The sequence below is a fragment of the Pan paniscus genome, chromosome 15 (assembly GCF_029289425.2).
Source record: "Pan paniscus chromosome 15, NHGRI_mPanPan1-v2.0_pri, whole genome shotgun sequence".
Classification (NCBI taxonomy): domain Eukaryota; kingdom Metazoa; phylum Chordata; class Mammalia; order Primates; family Hominidae; genus Pan; species Pan paniscus.
Genome location: NC_073264.2, coordinates 73838471 through 73862562, shown reverse-complemented (window position 1 = coordinate 73862562; position 24092 = coordinate 73838471). Strand labels below are relative to the sequence as shown.

The 24092-nt window shown below is 47.4% G+C and overlaps 1 protein-coding gene across 7 annotated transcripts in view; it reads left to right on the top strand.

The window, feature by feature from the left end:
- DPF3 (double PHD fingers 3) overlaps nucleotides 1-24092 on the top strand; it is a 286317-nt gene that overhangs the window by 143672 nt on the left and 118553 nt on the right. For all 7 annotated transcript variants that reach the window (XR_010109819.1, XR_008620912.2, XR_008620913.2 and 4 more), the window contains one exon: nucleotides 19592-19719. Coding sequence is in view for 2 of the 7 variants with exons in the window: in XM_003824125.6 (XP_003824173.1) it covers nucleotides 19592-19719 (128 nt within the window). In the remaining 5 variants the exon portion in view is untranslated. The remainder of the gene's footprint in view (nucleotides 1-19591; nucleotides 19720-24092) is intronic.

Below are 24092 nucleotides of genomic sequence, written 5' to 3'. Positions count from 1 at the left end.
GACCGTATTGATCAGTGTGGTTCTAGACCTACATTCAAAGTGCGGTCCTGGCCTGCAGCGGCAGCATCACCTGGAGCTTGTCAGACGTGCAGAAGCTTGGTCCTTGCTCCAGACCTGCTGCATCAGAACCTGCATTTTATCACGATCCCCTGGAGTGCATCCTCAGAATGCACGATGAAGTGTGAGAAATGCTGGTCTCGAAGACTTACAGGTAGCTACGCTACGTGTCACCCTGGCATGACCATAAATACCAAAAAAGCCTTATGTAATTTTTAAATTAAAAACTTCCAAAATTTATTTGACTTTGAGTAGGTAATACAGTTACATGTACAGTTTTTTTAAATTTTATTTTTTAACTTTTGTTTAGAGGGTAGGGTCACGCTCTGTTGCCCAGTCTGGTGTGCAGTAGTTGCAATGAGCTCACTATGGCCTCCAACTCCTGAGCTCAAGCACTCCTTCCACCTTGGCCTCCTCAGTGTGTGGGGACTACAAGTGCATGCCACCATGTCTGGCTAATTTTGTCTTTTCTGTAGAGACAGGGTCTCACTATGCTACCCAGGCTAGTCTTAAACTCCTGGCTTCAGATAATCCTCCTGCCTCAGTCTCCCAGAGTGCTAAGATTACAGGCAGGAGCTACTGTGCCTGGCAGTTACATATTTTGACATTCAAAAGATAAAAGGATATACTGTATCATGAAAAATAAGACCCAGTCTCTCCAAAGGTAATCAGTGGTAGCAGGTTTTTTTTTTTTTTTTTTTTTTTTGAGATTCTTTCAAGAGATAATCCATGCATGCACCAGGAATCAAATCTATCTGACTTTCCCTCCTCTTTTTACACAGCACAACCACTTTGGATTTTGCACTTTTCAATTAAAAATGTGCCTTAGATATTGTCCACAGCAAAATATAAGGTTTCTTCATTTCGTTTTTGTAATTACATAATATTCCATTGTATGAATTTGTCTAACCGGGCTGTTCTCAATTTTTGTTTCTAAATTTTCCAATTTAACCAGTGATGCAATGAATATTTTGCATGTATATATGAGGACGTCTCATATGTAAGTTGTCAATTTAAAGGGTTTTATTATAAGTGCTTGACACGTTTTAAATTATTAGTCTTTATTCTTAACATTTCTATAAAAAGTCTTGGTTAAGAACAATTTATATCAGACTAATTAGGTCTTCTTTTATAGAAGCAAAGACATTTAGCACTATACAATACCTTAGATATCACTAACTCTGATTCTTTATTTTATTGGAGTCTAGACAGTTTAAGAAACTTGTTCAAAGTCATACAGCAATTTTTGTGGGTCCAGCAGAGAATCTAGGTTGCCTGATTTCCCTGTTCAATGCTTTTTCTGCTTCCTCATACTATTGATAGGTATACTAACTTAAAGAAACTTTAGCCAGCCTTCTTCTCTTAAAAACTTTATTTTATGATCACAAAACTAATATATAAATTATTAAAATAACCAAGGGATAGTTGGAATTCCTTTAGTCATAAACATTGGAAGCTCAAGTCAAACTATCTTAAGCAGAAAAAGGGAAGTTGGCTCATGTACCAGTAAATCCCAGGGTTTATCTGGCTTCAGGCATAGCTACATCCAGGTGCTCAAGCATAGTGAGCATAGTGAGGGCTACATGTCTCTCTTTACCTCTCTCTCTCTTTCTTTCTTTTTTCTTTTTCTTTTCTTTTCTTTTTTTTTTAAAACAGGGTCTCACTCTGTCACCCTGGCTGCAGTGGCACGATCACAGCTCACTGCAGCCTCAACTTCCCCAGATGGCAGCAGGCAAATAGCTTGTGTAGAGAAACTCTTGTTTTTAAAACCATCAGATCTTGTGAGACCCATTCACTAGAATGAGAACAGCATGGGAAAGACCCACCCCCATGATTCAGTCATCTCCCACCGGGTCCTTCCCACAACGTGGGAATTAGGGGAGCTACAAGATGAGATTTGCCTGGGGACACAGAGCCAAGCCATATCATTCTGCCCCTGCCCCCTCCCAAATCTCATATCTTCACATTTCAAAACCAATCATGCCTTCCTAACCGTCTTCCAAAGTCTCAACTCATTTCAGCATTAACTCAGAAGTCCACAGTCCAAAGTCTCATCCAAGACAAGGCAAGTCCTTTTGCCTATGAACCTGTAAAATCAGAAGCAAGTTAGTTACTTCCTAGATACAATGGGGGTACAGGCACTGGGTAAATACAGCCATTCCAAGTGGGAGAAATTGGCCAAAACAAAGGTGCTACAGGCCCCATGCAAGTTCAGAATCCAGCATGGCAGTCAAATCTTAAAACTCCAAAATGATCTCCTTTGACTCCATGTCTCATATCCAGGTCATGCTGATGCAAGTGGTGAGTTCCCATGATCTTGGGCAACTCCACCCCTGTGGCTTTGCAGGATATAGCCTTTCTCCTGGCTGCTTTCATGGGCTGGCATTGAGTGTCTGCGGCTTTTCCAGGTGCAAGGTGCAAGCCATTAGTGGATCTACCATTCTGGGATCTGGAAGATGGTGGCCCTCTTTTCACAGCTCCGCTAGGTGGTGCCCCAGTTGGGACTCTGTGTGGGGGCTCCCACCCGACATTTCCCTTTCACACTGCCTAGCAGAGGTTCTCCATGAGGACCTCACCCCTACAGAAAACTTCTGCCTGGGTATCCAGGCATTTCCATACATCTTCTGAAATCTAGGCAGAGGTTTCCAAACTTCAGTTCTTGACTTCTGTGTACTCACAGGCTCAACACCACATGGAATTTGTCAAGGCTTGAGGCTTGCACCCTCTGAAGCCACAGCCCGAGCTCTATGTTGGCCCCTTTCAGCCACAGCTGGAGCAGCTGGGACACAGGACACCAAGTCCCTAGGCTGCACATAACAGAAGGACCCTGAGCCTGGCTCACACAACCATTTCTTTCTCCTAAACCTCCAGGCCTGTGATGGGAGGGGCTGCCGTGAAGACCCTTGACATGCCCTGGAGACATTTTCCCCTTTGTCTTGGGGATTAATATTGGGCTCCTTATTACTTATGCAAATTTCTGTAGCCAGCTTGAATTTCTCCTCAGAAAATGGATTTTTTTTTCTATTTCATTGTCAGGCTGCAAATTTTCCAAACTTTTATGCTCTGCTTCCCTTATAAAACTGAATGCCTTTAACAGCACCCAAGTCACCTCTTGAATGCTTTGCTGCTTAGAAATTTTTTCCACCAGATACCCTAAATCATCTCTCTCAAGTTCAACATTCCACAAATCTCTAGGGCAGGGGCAAAATGCCCCCAGTCTCTTTGGTAAAATGTAACAAGAGTCACCTTTGCTCTAGTTCCCAACAAATTTTTCATCTCCATCTGAGACCACCCTAACCTGGACTTTATTGTCCATATCACTATCAGCATTTGGGGCAAAGTCATTCAACAAGTCTCTAGGAAGTTCCAAACTTTCCCACATTTCGCTGTCTTCTTCTGAGCCGTCCAAACTTTTCCAACCTCTGCCTGTTACCCAGTTGCAAAGTTGCTTCCATATTTTCAGGTATCTTTTCAGCAATGCCCCACTCTACTGGTACCAATTTACTGCATTAGTCTGTTTTCACACTGCTGATAAACACATACTTGAGACTGGGCAATTTACAAAAGAAACTGGTTTATTGGACTTACAGTTCCACATGGCTGGGGAGACAAAGAGGAGCAAGCCACATCTTACATGGATGGCAGCAGTCAAAGAGAGAGCTTGTGCAGAGAAATTCTTGTTTTTAAAACCATCAGATCTCGTGAGACCCATTCACTATCATAAGAACAGCATGGGAAAGACCCTCCTCCATGATTTGATCATCTCCCACTGGGTCCCTCCCATGTGGGAATTATGGGAGCTACAAGATGAGATTTGGGTGGGGACACAGAGCCAAACCATATCACCTAGCTATTTTTTTTTTTTTTGTAGAGATGGGGGTCTCACTATGTTGCCCAGCCTGGTTGCAAACTCCTGGCCTCAAGCAATCCTCCTGCCTTGGGCCTCCCAAAATGCTGGGATTATAGGGATCAGCCACCACACCCAGCCAGTCTCTCCGTACCTTTAACACTCTCTTCTCCTCATAGAGTAAGTGAGGGGGCTGCCAGCAGCTCCAGTCTCAGCACATACCACACCCAGCAGAAAGGCAGTCACCCTCAACAGCTGTGGCAGAGAAGACCTAGGAAGGACAGATTAGCTGGCTGGGGTTATTACCCCCCCACAACCAATTGCTGCCACCCAGGGGATGGGACACTCTGGTTAATCATCATCGTCATAACCAGAGTCCGAAGAGCATGCTGTAGTTCATGCAGCATTTTCTTTCATGTCAGCTCCTTGGTCCCTACCATAGCCCTGGAAGGTAGAGAGGGAAGGAAGAGGTAAGAGGGTTGTGAGCCCATTTTAGAGGTGAGAGAAATCAGACTGTGGACAGAGCCAAGAAGAATTTGCTGTGCTGCTCATGTATCTGAGGAGCCCATGTTGGTGGGACTGAGGCAGGCAGCTATTTCTTGAGTGTTTGTGCCTTCTGCCTAAAAACATTTACTTTGGGCACATGGGCCTGCCAGTGTTTATGCCTGGCCTGTGGGTGAACGTGGAGCAGCTGAGTTCACAGCTGGCTTTGGCCATGCCCCGTTGTCGGGCCTGCCGTAACATGCAAGGGGAAGGGAAAGGAAGAACATAGGGCTAGCGGTTTGCCATAGCCAAGTCCCTACCTGCACATGGCGTCTTGTATCTGTGATCATTTGAGAGGCTTCTTCAGCCTCTGCCCAAGCATGAGGCAGAAGTGGCTAGACCAGGTTTCCAGTGGTGAAAGTCCACCCCAGGGATGGGCAGGGTCCCGGGGAAGGACCCCATCTGCAGAGACAGGTGCCGGCCTTTGCAATTATCCGCCCTCGGGGGAAAAGTTGGGTTCCCCCAAGGCAGGCTTATTCCTCCACACCAGCCCCCAGATGCTGAGAAGCAATGAACAGCCGGGGCTGGAATGCGTGACTGTCACATGGCAGAGCACCTTCTCAGAGGATCTTGTTCCCCTCTTTGGGTAAACAGACCTACTACTAGGCCTACTAAAAACACAGAAACAACCCCCACAAACCCTAGGGCAGATGCTTGTCATTTCCCAATCCTCTTCTGAGTCTGAACAGCCGGGGCTGCGCCTGGCTCCCAGAATGTACCACCACGCCAGCCTGCAGCTGCGGGTGGTGAATGAAGAGGCCGTCGGAGTGCCCTGGAGTCAGTGGTAACGAGCCTCAGCCTGGTACCTCCAAGCAGCCAGGGCCCATCTAGAGAATGAGAAACAGCGCAGCCAAAGAAATGTACCCACTGTCTTCCCAGAGGTGACGCAAGTTTGCATTTGAATTTTTTGCACAGGCCAAAATTTCAGAAGAGTGACTTCATCCAGGGCCTTGACTAGCCCATATGGTTTTGTTTGTGCAAAAGTGGAGGGTGGTGCCCCCTGGGGGGTGGACGTTTACAAAACGTATGATGCCCTTTCTGGTGGGTTAGTAGAGCACGAGCTAGATCTCAGCCCCTCTTCTGTGCACCTGATGGGGGTCCCTTTGAGGGCACAACCTGCCCAACTTCCAGAGGCTCTGCCCTCATCATTCATAAAATGCAATTTCCACTTGAGAGGACTCCTCCCTTTTTTGGGGGTATGTCCTCCCTCAGGAGGGTTAACAGGGCTAACTCGGACAGTATTTTAAAATAACTATCTCTTATTTTTATTCCATTTGATTTGGGCTCAAGGAGAGCTCAGTTTTTTGGCTGATACTTCGCGCGTGACTCAGGATAGAGTCAATGGCCAGAGTCTCTGGAGAATTTGCTGCAAATTCCTAGGAGGTGAGGATCATTAGCTGGGTGGACTGAGGCTGACCTTCCCAAGGAGACGGGAGCAGGTGAAGGAAACAGAGATGGAGATGGAGGGAGAGGCTCTTTTTTACACATTGCAATGGAATTGATATGACCTTTTTGAGGTACAATGAATAGTACCTACCAGTATTTAAAACACACATGCTCTTTGACCTAGACATTCTATTGCTAGGAACTTATTCTATAAATGAATATATGCATATAATATATATTGGGTATATATTTTTTATTGTGGCATGGTTTGTAATAACAACAAAGAATGGAAACTTCCAGAAGATCCATTGATGGGGACTAGTTAAATATATAGTACTTGTATATTCTATGAATGGAATATTATTTTGTCCTTTAAAAGAATGAGTAAAAAAAAAATGGAGAGATGTTAAAGATATATTGCTAAGTGGCAAAAAAAAAAAACAAATTGCACAACAAAAAGCAAATTGTACAACATTGTATATAATCCTCTGGGCAAAACTTGCTGAAGAATGATAATTTGTCCATCCTGGGTTGCATCTCTTTAAATTTATGGAAACTGGAAGGCTGAGTTATGTTGGAAAGAACCCAACCAACCAACCCACCCACCCACGGTGCCCCTCCACACCGAGCCCCTGAGGATGCCTGTCTTTTCCTCTTCTTCCCTCCCAGCCTCCTGGTGTGACCTCCCCTTGACAGAGGATGCTCAGGAATCTAGTTTTGCCTAGTACTGTTGAAGCCCACCTAGGTTCTGCCATCAGCACACCCTGACATGTCCTCATCTCCTCCGGGAAGAGGGAGAATAGTCTGCCTGCTCTTCAAGAGACTGAGGGGCCACTGGCCTGGAGCAGAATTGTCTCAAGGCGTGAGTTTCTTTCCATGTCAGACTCTCCTATGGACAGTGAGGAGATGTCACAAAAAATTTATGCCAACACTCAGCTTGTCCCTCCTGTATTCCTTTCTGTCCCTGCCTGAGTCCAGCAGTGATGGGCAGGTTTCAGCAACAAAGTCCAGGGGTAACGAGGGTCAGAGTTTTCTCTGACCTCAGGTCTGCGGAGCTGTGTCAGGAAACCAGGTCAGGGCAAAGAGTGGGGGGTGCACGTTCAAGAATCTTGAGGGCTGTTGGAGAAGATCTGAGGACAGGGCCACAGAAGCATCCTTTTCTGATTCAGTCCCCCGAAGCACTTTGCTCATGTGGGATGAGTGGACCTTTCAGGCTGGAAAGTGGGGAGCTGGGCCTGGGTGACATGGCAAGACCCTGTCTCTACAAAAAATACAAAAATTAGCCAGGTGTGGTGGTGGGCACCTGTAGGGTGACACTACTAGGGAGGCTGAGGTAGGAGGATCAATGAAGTCTGCGAGGTTGAGGCTGCAGTGAGCCATGATTGCACCACTGCCCTCCAGCCTGGGTGACAGAGGGAGGCCCTGGCTCAAAAAAAGTGGGGAGCTGGGTCTTGGGTGACATCGAGTCATTTGTTCCTGGGTGAAATTATTCCCTCCTGGAGTGACTCCCAGTCCTGCTGTCCTCACCCCTTCACTGTGGTAAATGCACCATCCATCCCTCTTCTGTTTCTTTATTATTTGCTGAAAATAAAAATCTGTCTGCATGGGGATAGGAAGGGCCTGAGATCTGGGAAGAACTCTTTGGAATTTGAAAGTGTTCTCAGTGTCCCTGGACCTATGTGTGTCTCACGCCAAACGTCACCCCTCTAGTCAGTCTTGAATAAACATCTTGCAACCTTCTACTTGCCTGGGCATCTGAAGGACAACACACACAACATTATTTCTCCCCAGTGACTGACAATTGAGTTCAGTGTTCTCTGCAGCTTGCACTTGGCCACAGAGGCGAACGCAAGGTGTTTCATGATGTAGACATCACAATTCTACAACACAAAGGCTTGGGCAGGGGCCTGGTGCCAGCAAGGGGCCTCCCCCGGACCATCTCCCCAGGAAACGGGCTCTGTCCTTGTGAAGGGGGAGTGGAGCTGGCAGAAGAGAAAGGTGGAGAGTAAATATCCACCAGAAGGCCTGGGAGCACAGCAGATGTTGGGCAAAAGCCAGCTGATTAAAAAAGAGGCCTTTAACTTCACTTTCTTTCTTTCTTTTTCTTTTCCTTTTTTTTTTTTTTGAATGAAGAAAAGACAAAGGCTGGGAACAAACTTTTACTTGTGTCCCCTTGAAGTAAATGCCCAGATAGTCTGCTTAGATCAATTTAGCATCTTTCAACCCCAGACCTTCGGTCCCCATGGTCTAGGACAGATATTATCTTCATTTTAGAGGTTGGGAAACTGTGGCACAGAATTAGGAAGCTAATTTCCCAGGGGATCCTGGTGATGCCAGGGATGGAGCCCTATGGGGAGCCTGCTGGAGCTGCTGCCATGTTGCTTCAAGGCCCGACACACTCACTTATCCTGGACCCGCAGATGAAAAGGGCTTTACAGTTGACGCTCCTCCTGTACCTGGAATGCACCTGAGGCCTTGTCGATCCCTTCTGCTCCAGGACTCTTGGGGAGCAGGGTGGCTCTTTGCCACCCTTGCCGAATTCTGAGGGTGATGGGAGGGAGGGCAGCCAGGGATAGTGTTCTTTCTCTCGTATTTTTTCTGTTTTTGGCAGTCCTTCAATGACTGGGGATGAATGACCAGGATGATCGCCCCCATCCCATGTTGTTGGGGGAAACTCAGACAAGAGGGCATGCGCCCCGAAGACAACAGTGGCTTAAGGTGTCCCAAAGCAGAGAGGGCCACAGGCTGGCCAACAAGCAAGTCGTAGGGACCTGCAGAGGGGTATCTCCCAAAGGGGTGGTCCAGGCGGAGGGACTTGAGTCTCGCCAGCTCGAGCAGGGGTGGTGAGGCCTACTTCACCCGCCCAGGGTGCTGTCCCTGCTGCGCCGAACTGCCAGAACTCTACAGATGGGAGCAGGCTGCGGCCAACTTCCCCAGCTTTTGAAAATCCTGCATCTTAATTAGTTCCCTACTGCTTTTGTACATGGCCCACATTTTAATAGTCTCCAGGCTTCTCCACCATTTGCTCTCTGATGTTCGGTGCGATTTCTCTTCTCCTCAAGACAGTGCCCCTGGCTCCTGCGACACCCTCCCAATCCGGGAACAACTTAAGGAACGCCGAGGTGCCAAGCATGTAACCTGAGATTGATGAGCCTGTCAGCGGCTCCTTCTGCCCCCAGCCTTCCCCCTCTGCCGTGTGCTCTTCAGATGGATGAGCCAGGCGGGGGTGGGCAAGAAGGGGGAGATGGAGGAAGGGACCCGCGGAGCCTCGAGCCAGGTGTGAGCCAATGGACAACGCGACCTTCTCCCGGCCTGCAGAGGAGTCTGGCTGTGTCCTTCCGAGGGGGAAGGACGCTCCGGCTCCCACCCCCATCTGTCAGTGCTTATCTGTCTCTGGGCGGTGGGGGTTGCCTGAGCTTGGTACAGCTGGGAGAATGGATGCCTTCAAGTGCATCAGGGGGAAATGACCAGTCATTTATCTCTTTCCTGCAGTGTCAGAGCCTGCAGCCATCCATCTGGAGGCCTGCACCGGCAGCTTCGTCAGCTCTGGTTGGCCTCATGAGAAGGGGAGCTGGAGCGAGGTGGGCAGGGCGTGCAGCCCCCACTCAGGCTGTGGCTATTACGTGCTGGAAGTGACCTGCTCCTTTTGCCTTCCTGTCCGTCTCTGGAAAGGAGCAGGGACTGGGGGACGAAGTCTGTGTGTCTTCAGCTCTGCTCGTGTTCCCCAGCTCTGCTGGTGTTCTGCAGGGCTCTGGGAGCTTGGGCTGGCCGAGGAGGTGGGCCGGCAGCAGGCAGTGGGCAGGACAGTGGCACGGCTGCTGCTGAGTGTCCACGGTCATGTTTTGCAGTGGGACCTGGCAGAGCCACGTGTAGAGCATGAGTTGTGAGTCTGAGGGATCACCCAGTTATGCCATCGCCTGCTCACCTGTACCTCTGCCCACTGGGAGGTGGACAACTTGATGGCGAGGGCCCATCTGTTTCTTCATCTGTATCCCTAGCACCCAGCATGAGGCTTGGCACATAGTACATGGGCAGTAAAGATTTCTAAAGGGATGAGGGAAAGAGACATGTCTGGTGTTTGATCTTAACCTTGGAGAACATGACTTAGCTCTCATCATCTCTGCTTCACAGATGAGGGAGGCTCCGCCAGAGAGGAGAGGCCTGGGGCGGCTGAGCTGGGCTTCCCTTGTGGTTCCCAGCCTGGCTTGGGGGGCCCAAGTGTTGCCATCTTGGCTGTTTGGTTTTGGGTTGTAGGGGTCTTCCCTGTCCAAATATCCTTGCTCTGCAGGAGGAGAGGCACCAAACAGGGATCACAGGCCTAGGTTCAAGTCTAGATCCCTCCAGCCACTGGCTGTGTGATTTTGGACAATTTCCTAACCACTCCTGCCTCAGTCCTTCATCTGTGAGATGTGGGTCATGGTGATTTTGCGGGGTTATTCTGAGAGGCGTGTGGGATGGAGGGTGGAGGACTTGGCAAGTGTGAGGAGGCACTGTGATTCTACCTCCACACTGCACTGCTGGGTGGGTCTCTGCAACACAGTTCCCGTCCCCAGCACCGACAATGAATTTGCTGCAGACAGCTCGCTGCCCCGCTGGAAAAGTGTGTGCCATCTAGCCCAGAATGGCAACTCATTCCGCCTTAGAGTCTATTCATTTTATTTTATTTATTTATTTATTTTTAGAGACGGGCCTTGCTGTGTTCCTTAGGCTATATTTGAACTCCTGTGTTCACGTGATCCTCCTCCTGCCTCAGCCTCCTGAGTAGCTGGGAATTCAGGCATGCACCACCATGCCCAGCTCTGTCTTATAGCCTTTTAAAAGACCCCAGTCTATAGATGACCTAGAACTTGGCCGTGGGACCCACCTTTACCAGAACCACAGCTTGCAGGACCTCACTCCTATGTCCCAGAACTCAGCCCCGAGGCACCCATGGCCCAGGGCACAGAGATGAACTGGGAAGGCCTCCTCTCTGCTTTTACTACACCTGTTAAACCATGGTATGCCAGGCCAGGCCCATGTGGCTGGATCTTTTTCCCTGCCCTTGGCCTAGGCTGGTCCACTTTCTTCTTGAAGAGCCATTCCTCCGTGGACTCACCCTGGTGTGGCTTCACACCTTTGCCCCCTTTGCATTGACACCAGCCTCTCCACTTGGCCTCCATCCTGGTTCACTGGTGGGGAAGCCCCCTGCTCAGGGGACTGCTCCCCAGTGCTTACTGCCCCCAGGACACATCTGAGAACCACAATGTTAGTTCCATGAGGACAGAGCTCTGTCCATATCGTGCATAGCTCCCTCCCCAAGCACCAAACTCATTAAGAGACGCCATACATTTTGCAGTAACTCCTCACTGGTCACCCCACATCTGCTCCGACCCCCTTCACTTATTCTCAGAGTGATTCTGTTAACATGTAGGCATCATTATATCATGCTTTGCTCAATACCTCCAGCGGCTTGCCATTGCATTTGGGGTGGACGCCAACATTCTTGCAGGTGCCTACATGGCCTTCAATGCCCCTGTAGCTCTCCAAGCTGGTCTCCTACCATCCCCCTGGCTCACCGTGCTCCAGGCAGATGGGCCGGCTTCAGAGCTTTTGTGCTGAAGGCCCCTTTGCCTGGAACGTCTTTGCCTGGATGTCAGCGTAGCCCCCTCCCTCTCTTCCTTCAGGCTTGCACTTTCCTGGCCACATTTAAAAGTGTAACCCCCCTCCCATCACCCTGACACTCCAACTTCTCCTCCTTGGCTCTGTTTTTCCTCCAAAGCACTGATTACCATCTGTCACACTGAAGGTTTCACTTGTTTGCTTCATGTATTGTTTCTCTCTTGCTAGAATATAAATTCTATGAGGGCCGGGATTTTTGTCTCTTTTCTTCAGAGTCATTGCCCCAGCACCTAGAACAGAGTCGATACATAGTAGGTGCTTGATAATTACTTGCCAAATGAAGGGATAAAGCAGGGTATCTTCCACTGTGGCTCTGCCATGATTTTTTCCCCCGAAGCTCCAGGAGCAATGGCCACCCTGGACTTGGAGCAGCACCAGCATCTGCTTTCCAGCTGCGTCTCATTCTTGGCCTCTTCCATCCTCTTACCTGCCTCAGATTCCGTTTGTTTCCATCCTCCCTGGGCTCATGCCCATGGTGGGGTTAGCTATGCCTCACTCACCACATCTGGTGGTCTTAGAGTGTCAGAAAGGTGAGGGTTTTTTTGCTGAAAAGCACAAGGAGAGGGAAACTGTAGGAGGTGGAAAGAAGGGAGCTCATACTTATTGAGCATCTCACCTGTGCCAGACACTTCATATGTATTATCTCCTTTGGCCCCATAACAACAGTGGGAAGTGGGTTTTGTTCTCCCAGGTTTACAGATAAGGAGATCAAGGCCAAGTGTGTGCTTTAGGGTAATGGAGCTGAGAGTTCACCCCAGAGCAGCTTTTTGCACTTTCCGGTTGTCTGTATTTCTTTGAACTATGCATTTTTTTTTTTTTTTTTTTGAGACAGAGTCTCACTCTGTCACCTAGGCTGGAGCGCAGTGGCATGATCTTGGCTCACTGCAACCTCCCCCTTCCAGGTTCAAGCGATTCTCCCACCTCAGCCTCTCGAGTCACTGGGACTACAGGTGCGTACGATCCCGCATGGCTAATTTTTGTGTTTTTTTGGTAGAAATGGGATTTCACCATGTAGGCCAGGCTGGTCTCAAACTCCTGACCTCAAGTTATCCACCCACCTCGCCTCCCAAAATATTGGGATTATAGGCGTGAACCACTGCTCCCATCCTGCATTTTTATTATTTACTTTTTTATTCCCTCCGAGCTTTATTAAGGCATAATTGACAAATAAAAGTTATATATATTTATGGCATACAGTGCGATGTTTAAATATATACATTGTGAAATGACTAAATGAAGCTAGTTAATGTATCTATCACTCCACATTCTTGTCATTTTTTGTGTGTGCATGAGAACATTTAAGATTGACTCTCTTAGCAATTTTCATTACTAATAACTGGAGTCACCATGCTGTACAACAGATCTCCAGAGCATATTCGTCCTGTCTGACTGACACTCTGTACCATCTGACCAGTCTCTCCTGATTCCCCGACCTTGCCTTTGGAAATGCTGCCCGCACTCTGTCCACTCCCACCACCCTCCCCGTCTCACCCTCCTGGTAGCTGCATTTACCTGGTCTGCTGGCAGCTCAGTGGTGAGCTTCCTTGGGCAGTGTGGGTGTTTTTCTGTATCTCGGGGTGGGGGAATGCTTATCTGTGGTCCTGATATCTGGATGCCGGAACCCATCCTGGCGTGTCTACTTAGGGGTGAGAGGGTAGGTGCAGCAGAGGCCATATGGGGGAGGGATGAGTCCTCCTGTTATATGGATATCCTGAGATTCTAAAGCAAGTGGTAACAGGGCCTGCAGGGTGCAGCCTGGGTGATGGGTCCTCAATGTGAACCTCATCTATTTAGAGCTTTATGAGTCACAAAACAGGGAGTCAAAGGCAGCCAAGAAAGTGGCACCCCTAGGGAATGAGCAGATGGATCCCTGGGCCTGCCACCATCTTAGGAAATCAGGTCTCTGATCCCCCTCCCCAGTCTCTTCCCCTGTGAGGTGAGAGATAACAATACCTCCCTCCCTTCTCCCTCCTCACGAGTCTGACAGTCTGATGGGGATAAATGAAATAATGATTCTTAAGCTCTTTTCTCCTTCGTGTAAGTTGATGTATAAATCCAAGGAAATATGATGAGCTTAACTCCTCAATATAATAAGCACCCAGACGAGAAAACTGCACGTTTATATTTTTGAAGAAAAACTAGAGGCAGCTAAAAAAAAAAAAAATTGAGCACTCATGATCTAGCAGGAGGATTCTTTGCCATTGTCTGTGGGATTTCTCCCTCCCTTTTGCACCATAACTCTATCTCCAGGCCCGTGCATCAGAGGGAGCCCATGATGGATGGACGGATGGATGCGCCTTGTCGGGGTGTTTCACCACAATTTCCCTTGGGGCAGTCTGTCTGTTGGCAGAACACACTGCCTCCCGGAAGATGGTATCTCTTGCAAACTCGACAGCTAACAGACAGCTCCTCTCCTTGTATATTTCCCCAAAGAAGAACTGTCTTAATCTGTTTTCTATATGGCATATTTTATTATAATCCATATACGACTTGCAGGTTTCCAGTCCTTCATCCTGAGCCAAATAATGAAGGAGAAGGAGTCAGAGGCTTGGGGAGCTCATGACATTCATGGCGTTTGCATTTTTAAATGACCTGGGATTTAATTACTCACTGTGCTCCCATGTTGCACTTTCAGACTCATCTCGCCTGCATCCTGTTAATGAGCTCGGTGGCTCCAACAACCCAGTGGAAGCTTTGCTTTCAGTGCATTGGGTGGCAGGCTTGGGGCACCTGTGTCAAAAGCTTGTGGCTTTGATCTGCACCCAAGAGGATGGCTGCCCTGTCTGTAGCCCTAAAGAGAAGAAGCCATTGCTCTTTGCTGGAAATTTCTGTGTGTGTGTGTGTGTGTTTTTTTTTTTGCTTTTATTTGTGCTTTTTTGGGTTGTTTTTAAAAGACTTTCTATGCTTCAATCCTTGTTTGTCTAGGAGGTTTTTTCTTATTTAGAAACCGATTTGCTTCGGTTTGCACAGAAGCTGTCTCTGGTGTGATGGATCGTGCTGGAAGTCACCCAAGGAGTATCTCTGTTCCCAATTAGAAGTAGAGGCAGAGCTGCTTACGGGGGCCCAGGGAGGCGGCTGGCTTGGGTGACAGCTGCTGCCGCTCTGGAGAGAGTAACGATCCATGGGTTTATATCCATGTGTATAAAATCAGGCTAATTTAAAGATGAATTATATGTGTGTTTTGGACCATTTTCTTTTAATGTTAAAGGTTCAATGGCTCCTGTCGGGTTATGTGGGCCCCAAGTTTGTGTGAGGTTCAAAATGAGTACACTTTCAAAGAATTATTAAATCCTATATCCAGATGGGCCATATTCAAATAAAATTGGATAAATGAAATCCCTAAGGGCTCAATAGAAGTGTGTTTAGGACATACATTGTGCGAAGGCTTGGACCTGTTACCTTTCTTCCTCCTTCACTCTGGGACCTCCTGTGGTCAGGAGGCAGAGTGCACCCTGTGTTTGTTTGTAGGGAGGGATGGCTACCCTTTCACTCTGACCTTGCAGGCCTTACCCGTCATGCTTTGCAACCAGGGTTTGCAGTGATCCGCTAGAACTCTGCTCTTGGAATGGCACTCGGCAGCTATTACGTGGGCAACATTAAGAACCACAGTAAAATTCTTTCCATTTTTTGGAAGCAAAGTCATAGTTAATGTTATTTTTAATGCTGCAAATCTGCACTGTCCATTATGGTAGCTGGTAGCCACCTGTGGCTATGGAGCTCTTGAAATGTGGCTAGTCTGAATTGAGATACGCTCTGAATGGAAAATACCCACCAGACTTTGAAGACAATGCAGATAAAAGAATGTAAAATTTTGCATCCATATTTTTATGTTGATTTCATGTTGAATGGTAATGTTTTAGAAATACCAGATTGGATACAATATCTTATTAAAATTAATGACACCTGACTTTCTTCCTTTTTCTACATGTGACTACTAGTAAGTTAAAAATTACATAAGTGGCCGGTATTACATTTCTGTTGGACAGTGCAGCTGTACCATTGAAATCAAAACTATTCAAACTTAGGGAATAACATCTAGCATTTTTAGGATACTTACAGTGTTGTAGATTCTTTACATATATGATCTAATTTTGAATCTAAGTTTTGAATAGAATAAAACAAAAGTTGATAAGCCTCATCTTCTACCCTATTTATCACACTAGTTTTTTTGTGTGTGGATTTTTTTGGAGTTTCTTTATGTAGCGCATTACCATGTTTGATTCGCCAACACTGAAATAGATACTATGACCACACCCATTTAACACATATGGAAATGGAGGCTTAGGTTACGTAGCTAGCCCATGGTCCCTTTACTAATACATGGCAAGGCTAGGGTTTGACTCCAGGGCTGTCTGAAGGCAGAATCTATGGGAGCAAATCAACTATTGTGGTAATTAGGGAAGCAAGATGCCACTAAATGTCTCTGTGACCCTGGGAGAATCTCTATATCTTTCTGTGCTTCACTTTCCTGTTTAAGGGATTGGACTCTCGATGCTATTGGAGATCCCTTCTTGCTTTTTCCATTTCACTTTTCCCATTTGGTTCTGTTTTCCCTCTTGATTCTTCTACTGTGCCTATCTGGTAAAGTTTGGTTAAAGAGGACCAAGAGAGTAGATTCAATTATGGGAAAGCAGGATGGAGGCATATTTATCAGAGGAGGAAGGAGGAGCAGGAGAAGGAAGAGGGGCAAGTTCACTATTGATGGAATATTCTATAGTTGGTAGATACTGTTGCAGAATGGTGAACATTGCATGGGGATGATCGTATAGAGCAGAACCCAAAACCATGGCACAAACCTGCCCTCATCCTCAGTTAAAGATCTGCCTTTTATCCTGAAATATGAAAACTATGGAGTGAGTCTCAGAATGTAATGAAAATGCATAAAGGTTTGGAAAAAGACTTTTCAAGGAAGGACCACAGAGAGACAGGGTGGAGTCCATGCAACCTAATTAGGTGACTGGGTCTGAAGGCAGATTGAGTTTAAGGCCGGGCTTTGCCCCTTACCAGCTATGTGATATCAAGCAAGTTCTCAACCTCTGTAAGCTGCACTGCCCTCATCTGTAAAACGGGTTAATAACTGTGCTCTTGGGTGTAGTGGGGATTGATACGTAGCAGTAACAGCTGCTAAGTTTTGAATGTTTGCTGCTTGCCAAGCCCTCTGCATGTACACGGATGTACCAAAGCTCATTCAGGGCTCAGCCTAAGCCTGTCAACCACTAATAAGAATACAATGAGAGGGGGCCATTGTCCTGATTTCAGTGGCAACTTGGAAAGATCATTCAGCTGCATTCTCATCCTGCTGTGTGGCTGTTGGTGGTTACTTAACTTTTCTGGGTCTCGGGTGACGCATCTACAAAATGAGATGATTGAATTAGATGATCTATAAGGTCTTTTCTAGCTCTAAAATGCTGTACCATTCTGGGAAATAACACTAATAAATAGGATTTATTTAGTGCTGCGAAGGCTAAGGGGGATACTCAAATAGGAACTTCAACTCTATGTATATATGATTATTATAAGTTTGAGGGATTGTGACCAGCTGTTCTCTTTTGACTGAGGACAGGACATGAGGCAACACACACTAATTGCTTTAGAGTAGACATTTGGAAGACTTTTCTGACTTGGGAGAAAGAGTAATATGTCATCAGAGCCGGCTATGGAGATGTACTCCATGAACTCATTAAAGCAGACAGTTGGCTGTTTGTCTGACACTCTCCTTAAATGTAACTTCATCATACAGGCCTTCCCTGACTCCCTGATCTAAGGTAGACCCTGTTACCTATATTCTTTCACATTTCATTCTGTCGTTTTCCTCCATAACACTTATGACAATTCGTAATTGCATTTTGATTTTGTATTTAGCATTTACTATCTGTCTCTTTGGACTGTAAGCCTCCTAAAGGCAGGGCCTGTCTTTATTTGGTTCACCTCCTATGTCCCTAGTCCCAGCACAGTGGTGGTCCTATGGCAGGTGCTCAGTAAATATCTGTTGAATGGATAGATGGATTCAGAGGTGGCTGATTTCGTGGTAGCGCTCCTTGATGGGAAGTGAATCCTTTGCTCTCCTTTTTTGGTAGGAAAAATCCCAAAGACTTTGTTTCTCAAGAGATTTTAGATGCTGTTTCTCCATCCCACCTTCTTTTTCTGGGGGCCGGTCACCCACAGGTGTGCATTTGTTCAGTTTTAATGGATGCCCGCTTGCCGCTTCCTCATGGATTGGTCAGACTCCCTCTGTTTCTGGTGGAGGAAGTGGAAAGTGCAGGTAGGATTCTGTTGGAGTCAGGACAGAGCCCAGTGGAGCAGGCTCGGTGGTGCTGCTCTTTCCATTTGCCCCTCCAGATCCATGCTTTTCTGTCTTCACCCTGCTCGGAGCTCGGTAGGCTGTGTGAAGGGGGCTCCCTTCCCCTCTCGCTTCTGTTTAAGGTTGGCCCTTGGGAGAGGACGCAGCAGGCTGATGGAGGATGGATGGAGAGAGTGGTTGGATTGTTTCTTCCCTTGGTTCCTGGCTTCTGCAAGCCATAGCTCCTGTCCTGGGGCTCTGCTAATGGTGCTATCTCCAGGTTCTTGCAAGCACTCTCCCTCTGTCCCTCCAAAAATAGCAGCAGCGGTAATGGCCCCTCCCCACCCTCACCCCTGCCCAAAACCCACCTGGGATGCTTTAACCTACCTTGTCAGATCCCTTAATCACCTCTCCCCATCTCTGTAAATAGTCCCTACACTAAACTCTCAATACCCCCAAAAGAGCAGGCCATTCATCTCTCCTATTTTCTGGGACACCACTGCATCATAGTTCCTGCCCCCAGCTTACCTGGTGCAATGGTAAGGACCACATATCAAACTGTGGCAGTGTGGGGGTATGAGGTCCAGGATCAGAGGAGAGGTTGAAGAAATATTTTAGTAAATCAGAATGATCTCCTGTACCTTAGGTTTGCATCTTTAATTAAAAAAACAGCAGGGGATGGTGGCTCATGCCTATAACCCCAGTGCTTTGGGAGGCTGAGGCAGATGGATTGCTTGAGGCCAGAAGTTTGAGGCTGCAGTGAGCTATGATAGTGCCACTGCACTCCAGCCTGGGTGATAAAGTAAGACCCTGTCTCTAAAAGAGAATGAAAGAAAGAGAGAGAGAGAGAAAGAGAAAAAAAGAAAGGAGAGAGAAAGAAAGAGAGAATGGAAAGAAAGAAAGGAGGGAGGGAAAGGAAAGAAAGGAGGGAAGGAAAGAAAGAAAAGAAAGAAACACACCAACCCTCTGTCAGGTCAGGAGTTTGGGACACCTGGAGGAAGGGGTTCAGCTTCTCTCTGGTGTCTCTTCTGGGCAGGGCTGGCTCGGGTTGCCACTTCTCTGCTGGCAACCCCAGGGCTTCTCTTCTCAAGCCCCAGGTAGCTGATCAAACTCCTGATACCTTCAGAAAAAAAGGTCGTGGCGTGGCTGTGCTGTGGCCACTCTGCTCATCCGGGGCTTGTGAGGCATTCGCCCTCGCTCCTCTTCCCGTGGATTTTGAAGCTCTCACTTCCCCCTGGGTTGAAGAGAACAACCTTTCTGAGGCTGAACTAGCTTTTCGTGGAGGAAACCAGAGCTGGGCAGCCAGCATGGCCATGAGGAGGTCATGGGGTTGACAGACAAGAGCTGGGATAGGAGGGAATGAGCATACTTGGTTGCCAGCATTGTGCATCGCTTGAGTTTTTGAAACTCTTCCCCGCAAATGAACACATGACCCCTTACAAAACCACCTGTGGGGTTGGGTATTGTTATCCCCGCTTTGTGGATGCAATAAGGGCTCCACGCTCCTGACGCCTGCCTTGTCCGATGTCATGGCTGGAGAGGCAGAAGCATGGCCGTGTGAGCCCACATGCACCCCGCACCCTTTCTGCTCTGGCTCAGCTTCCTCTGGGGGTGTGGGCATGGTCGGAATCTGTCTCTGGATTATGAAATGGAGATGGAAAAGCTGGACAGGGCTCCAGTGTTCCTCTCCCTCCAGGAGGAGAGAGCACAGGCCCCGAGTCCTCCTCAGGAGCCCTGGGCCCTGCGTGTCCTCCAGGACTGTCCCTCCTGCCCTGCCTGCTTCTAGTGGCCTGACCTGCCTTTCTATCTTTGTTTTTCAGAAGTGGAGCTTCCCCTGAAGAAGGATGGGTTCACCTCAGAAAGCACCACGCTGGAAGCCTTGCTCCGTGGCGAGGGGGTTGAGAAGAAGGTGGATGCCAGGGAGGAGGAAAGCATCCAGGAAATACAGGTATTCCCGCACCTGCTGGGGACCCCACAGAGTGTTCCTGTCACCATAGCGCCTCCAGAACTCCAGCACCGGCCTGGCTCCAGATCCTCCCCTCAAGGGCCGGGGCTTAGTCTCAGACTGCCTTGTTTCTATGGTGGCCAGGAAGCTCCCAAATTCTTTCTGACTTAACCTATCTTCCGAAGGAGTCATTATTGCCTTCACCTCGGTTCCCTTCCCTCTCTTCTGTCTATTCAAAGTGAATTTGTTGAGTCTAGTGAACACAGGGACTGTGCAGGGTCCCAGGGACACAGAGTGGACAAAACAGTCTGAATCCTTGTCCCCATGGAACCAAGAGTCCATTGTCTAGGCTTGAAATGTGGGAGCGTCTGCTCCAGCTACGGCCACGTGAGTCCGGCTTGCCCACCCCCTACCCTCACGCCCAGCCTCACTGGTCCCCACGACTGCACACTCCCTTTCCCAGCAGTGCCCAGCCATCCCTCAAGCCCATGCCGTCCTCACCCTTCAGGCGGATGGCTGCTCTGTCCCCATGGGTCCACTACCCTCTATCCATGCCACTTCTAAAACTCTCACTGAATAGGATTATAAGGGTGCACACCTACCGTTTCTTTTTCTTTTTCTTTTTCTTTTTTTTTTTTTTTGAGACAGAGTCTCACTCTGTCACCCAGGCTGGAGTGCAGTGGCATGATCTCGATCTCGGCTCACTGCAAACTCTACCTCCCGGGTTCAAGTGATTCTTGTGTCTCAGCCTCCCGAGTAGCTGGGATTACAGGCATGTGCCACCATCTGGCTGTTTTTTGTATTTTTAGTAGAGATGGGGTTTCACCATATTGGCCAGGCTGGTCTCGAACTCCTGACCTCAAGTGATCGCCTGCCTCAGCCTCCCAGAGTGCTGGGATTACAGGCGTGAGTCACTGCACCTGACTTCACACCTACCATCTCTTATTTGTTATTTGTCTGGAATCCTCATTGTCTAATACAATGTTTGCCATTGAGTATTGTAATATGAATTAATCCTATTATGAAATAATAGCATTGGTAGTTAATATTAAATTATTAAAATTAAATTGTATTTCTATTAAATTTATATTACATATTAAATGTTTATATTTTATGCTATACCTATTGTGCATATTTAATATTCAATAAATTTATTAATTTATATATTAATTTATTAAAACTACAATTAAATTAATAATAATGGAATAATACATTGCTGGTTGGCTTGGTAAGTTCCATCGATAGCCAGGGCCGATGCGGTCATGCTCACCAGTGTCCCCGGGGCCTTTCCCAAGCTGGGTAGAGTTGAGTCTCGATAAAGGCATTGAATGAATCACAGAATTTGGCCTTCTTCTCCGCCATTCCCGTGTTAAGATGAATTGTCAAATCTTTTCCATTGAGTTGCCACAACACGGCTTGTGTTTGTTCCCTCCTCTCCTTTCCACGAGCTGCAGCCCTAGTGAAGATCCTCATTAACTGTCACCTTTATTTGTCTAAGGGACCTTAGGGTCATCTTTGACTCCTGCTTGTCTCTCACACCTGACATCCTGCTCATCAGGAGCCTTGTCAACTGTGCCTTCAACATAAGCCCAGTTCTCCCGCATCCCCTCTCCATGCACCCACCACTGCTACCCTGGCCCAAGCTGCTCTCATCTTTTGTGTGAACTGCTGCGGTTGTCTTCTCAGTGGTCTCCCTGATAATGCTTGAGGGGCAGTCTTTAAAAAAAATATTTTTTAACAGCAGTTTTAGGTTCACAGCAAAATGAAGAGGATGGTACAGAGATTTCCTATATACCCCTGGTATAGCCTCCCCCATGATCAACATCCTCCACTAGAGTGGTGCATTTGCTATAATAGATGAGCTGCACTGACTCATCATTATCACCCAATGTTCAAAGTCTGCATGACGGTTCACTCTTGGCGTTGCGCATTCAATGGGTTTGAACAAATGTGTAATGGCATCTGTCCACTCTTACGGTATCATACAGAAGTTTCACTGCCCTAAAAATCCTCTGAGCTCCACCTGTTCATCCCTCCCTCCGTCCTAATGCCTGGCAACCACTGGCCGTTTCCCCGTCTCCATAGTTTTGCCTCTTGCAGGATGTCATATACTTGGACTCACAGTATGTCGCCTTTTCAGATTGGCTTCTCTGATTTAGTAACATTCATTTAAGGTTCCTTCATGTCTTTTCATGGCCAGATAGCTCATTTCTTTTTAATGCTGAATAATATTCTGTTGTCTAGATACACCACAGGAGAGGGAGCTTTTTAAAATTTAAGTATATTCTTATCATTTCTGTGCTCAGAACCCGCTACCGCCCCTGCTATCTGAGAGTGAAATTCAGGGCCTTCTCACCCCTCTCTGACTCCACTCTTCCTCTTTTCCTCATCCACTCCACTCCAGGCACAACAATCTCCTTCTGTTCCTCCCAGAACATGCCAGGCCTGTCCCAGACCTCAGGCCTTTGCCCTGGCCATTTCCCCAGATGTACACTTGTCTCTCACCCTCACCTTCTTCATTTTTTAATTTTTATTTTTTATTATTAATTAATTAATTTATTTTTGAGACAGAGTCTCGCTGTGTCGCCCAGGCTGGAGTGAAGTGGTGCAATCTCAGCTCGCTGCAACCTCTGCCTACTGGGTTCAAGTGATTCTCCTGTCTCAGCCTCCTGAATAGCTGGGATTACAGGTGCGCACCACCACCTCTGGCTGATTTTTGTATTTTTAGTAGAGACGAGGATTCACCATGTTTGCCAGGCTGGTCTCGAACTCCTGACTGCAGGTGATCCACCCACTTCGGCCTCCCAAGGTGCTGGGATTACAGGCATGAGCCACGGTGCCCGGCCTTCCTCTTCTCTCAAAGTTGTCCCTGACCGTGCTGTACTTCATCCCACACCCTTGCCCTGCCTGCCCCTGCCTCCCGATTCCACTCTGCTTTTCTTGTTCTTTTCCATCACTCTTATCATCATCTAATGTACTTTCTAATTTACTTACTTATTATGTTATTGTTTATTGTCTGTTTTCTTCCAGTAGAATGTAAACTCCTCGAGGGCAGGATCCGTTGCCAGTTTTGCTTGCTTATATCTCATAAGCACCCAAACAGTGCTTGGTGCTTACCAGGTGCAACATAAATATTTGTTGAATGGACACATGAGGGAACAGATTCCAGGAATCGCCCTGTCCCCAGTTCTTCCCATCTCTGACATGTCCTACTTTGCTAGCTGACCTTTTGTTCTAGAGCAAAACTCTGCTAAAAAACTGTTGTTTCCCACTAAATAAATCGAAAAGGATGAGCGTGACCTTCCTGGGCCTGTGCTCTCCATTCCTAACCTAGTTTTCAGGCTTATGTTCCACTACTCCTTTCCCCGCTCTGTTCTTCAGCCTTCTTCCCTCCATGCCATTGGTCCCGCTGTGCCCTTTATCTGGCATGCCTTTTCTTCCATCTTCATGTGTACAAATCTCACTCATCTTTTAGACTCAACCCCAGTGCCACCTTCCCCATCAAGCCTTTCTTGATCTCCCCTCCAGCCAGAGGGATCTCTTCTTGCCTTTGGTGTTTAAGCCACCTACTGCTTTCTTCCTTGTGTGTGTGTATGTGACTTTCAGATTTTGAAGTCAAGGTCTGTCATCTCTGTGTGACTTGCTAGAGTATTTTTTTGCTTAGTTCATGTAATTTGACAGAATCAATGAATGGGGCAGAGCCACTGCCCAGAGCCTTCATGCTCTGGGTATGTGGGTCCCTTTCCCTTTAAAGCTGGTGGTGGGCTTGAGTTCTTCTCATGCAGCACTGGGCTGGTGCTGTATTGTCGTCATCATGTCACCATCATCTCCTATGTAAACTGAAGGTCTGCTGAGTGCAGCGCGTGGGTCTGCTGTCTACTGTGCTAGAAGACAAAGCCAGGACCATAAGTCAAATGAGTTTACGTGTTTTTATTGACTTTGCATTATTAAAATACACATGTAGCGAATGGATTATGCTTTTTCATTCATTCATTCATTTGACCAAAGTTTCATGAGGGCTTCCTCTGTGCAGGCACTGTGCTGGGTGCTAGGGACACAGAGACCAAGAGATACCTATCCTCTCTACTCATATTCGAATGTGACACACAGGCAGGAAACAAGGAATACAAATAAAATAATTGCATTTTAGGATAAAATCAATGAGAACAAACAGTATGAAGATTCAGCATCAGAGTAGAGTTCCTGAGGAAGATGAGGGATTTTTTTTTTTTTTTTTTTGAGACGGAGTCTCGCCTCGTCACCCAGGCTGGAGTGCAATGGTGCAATCTCAGCTGACTGCAGCCTCCACCTCCCAGGTTCAAACGATTCTCCTGCCTCAGCCTTCTGAGTAGCTGGGATTACAGGTGCCCACCACC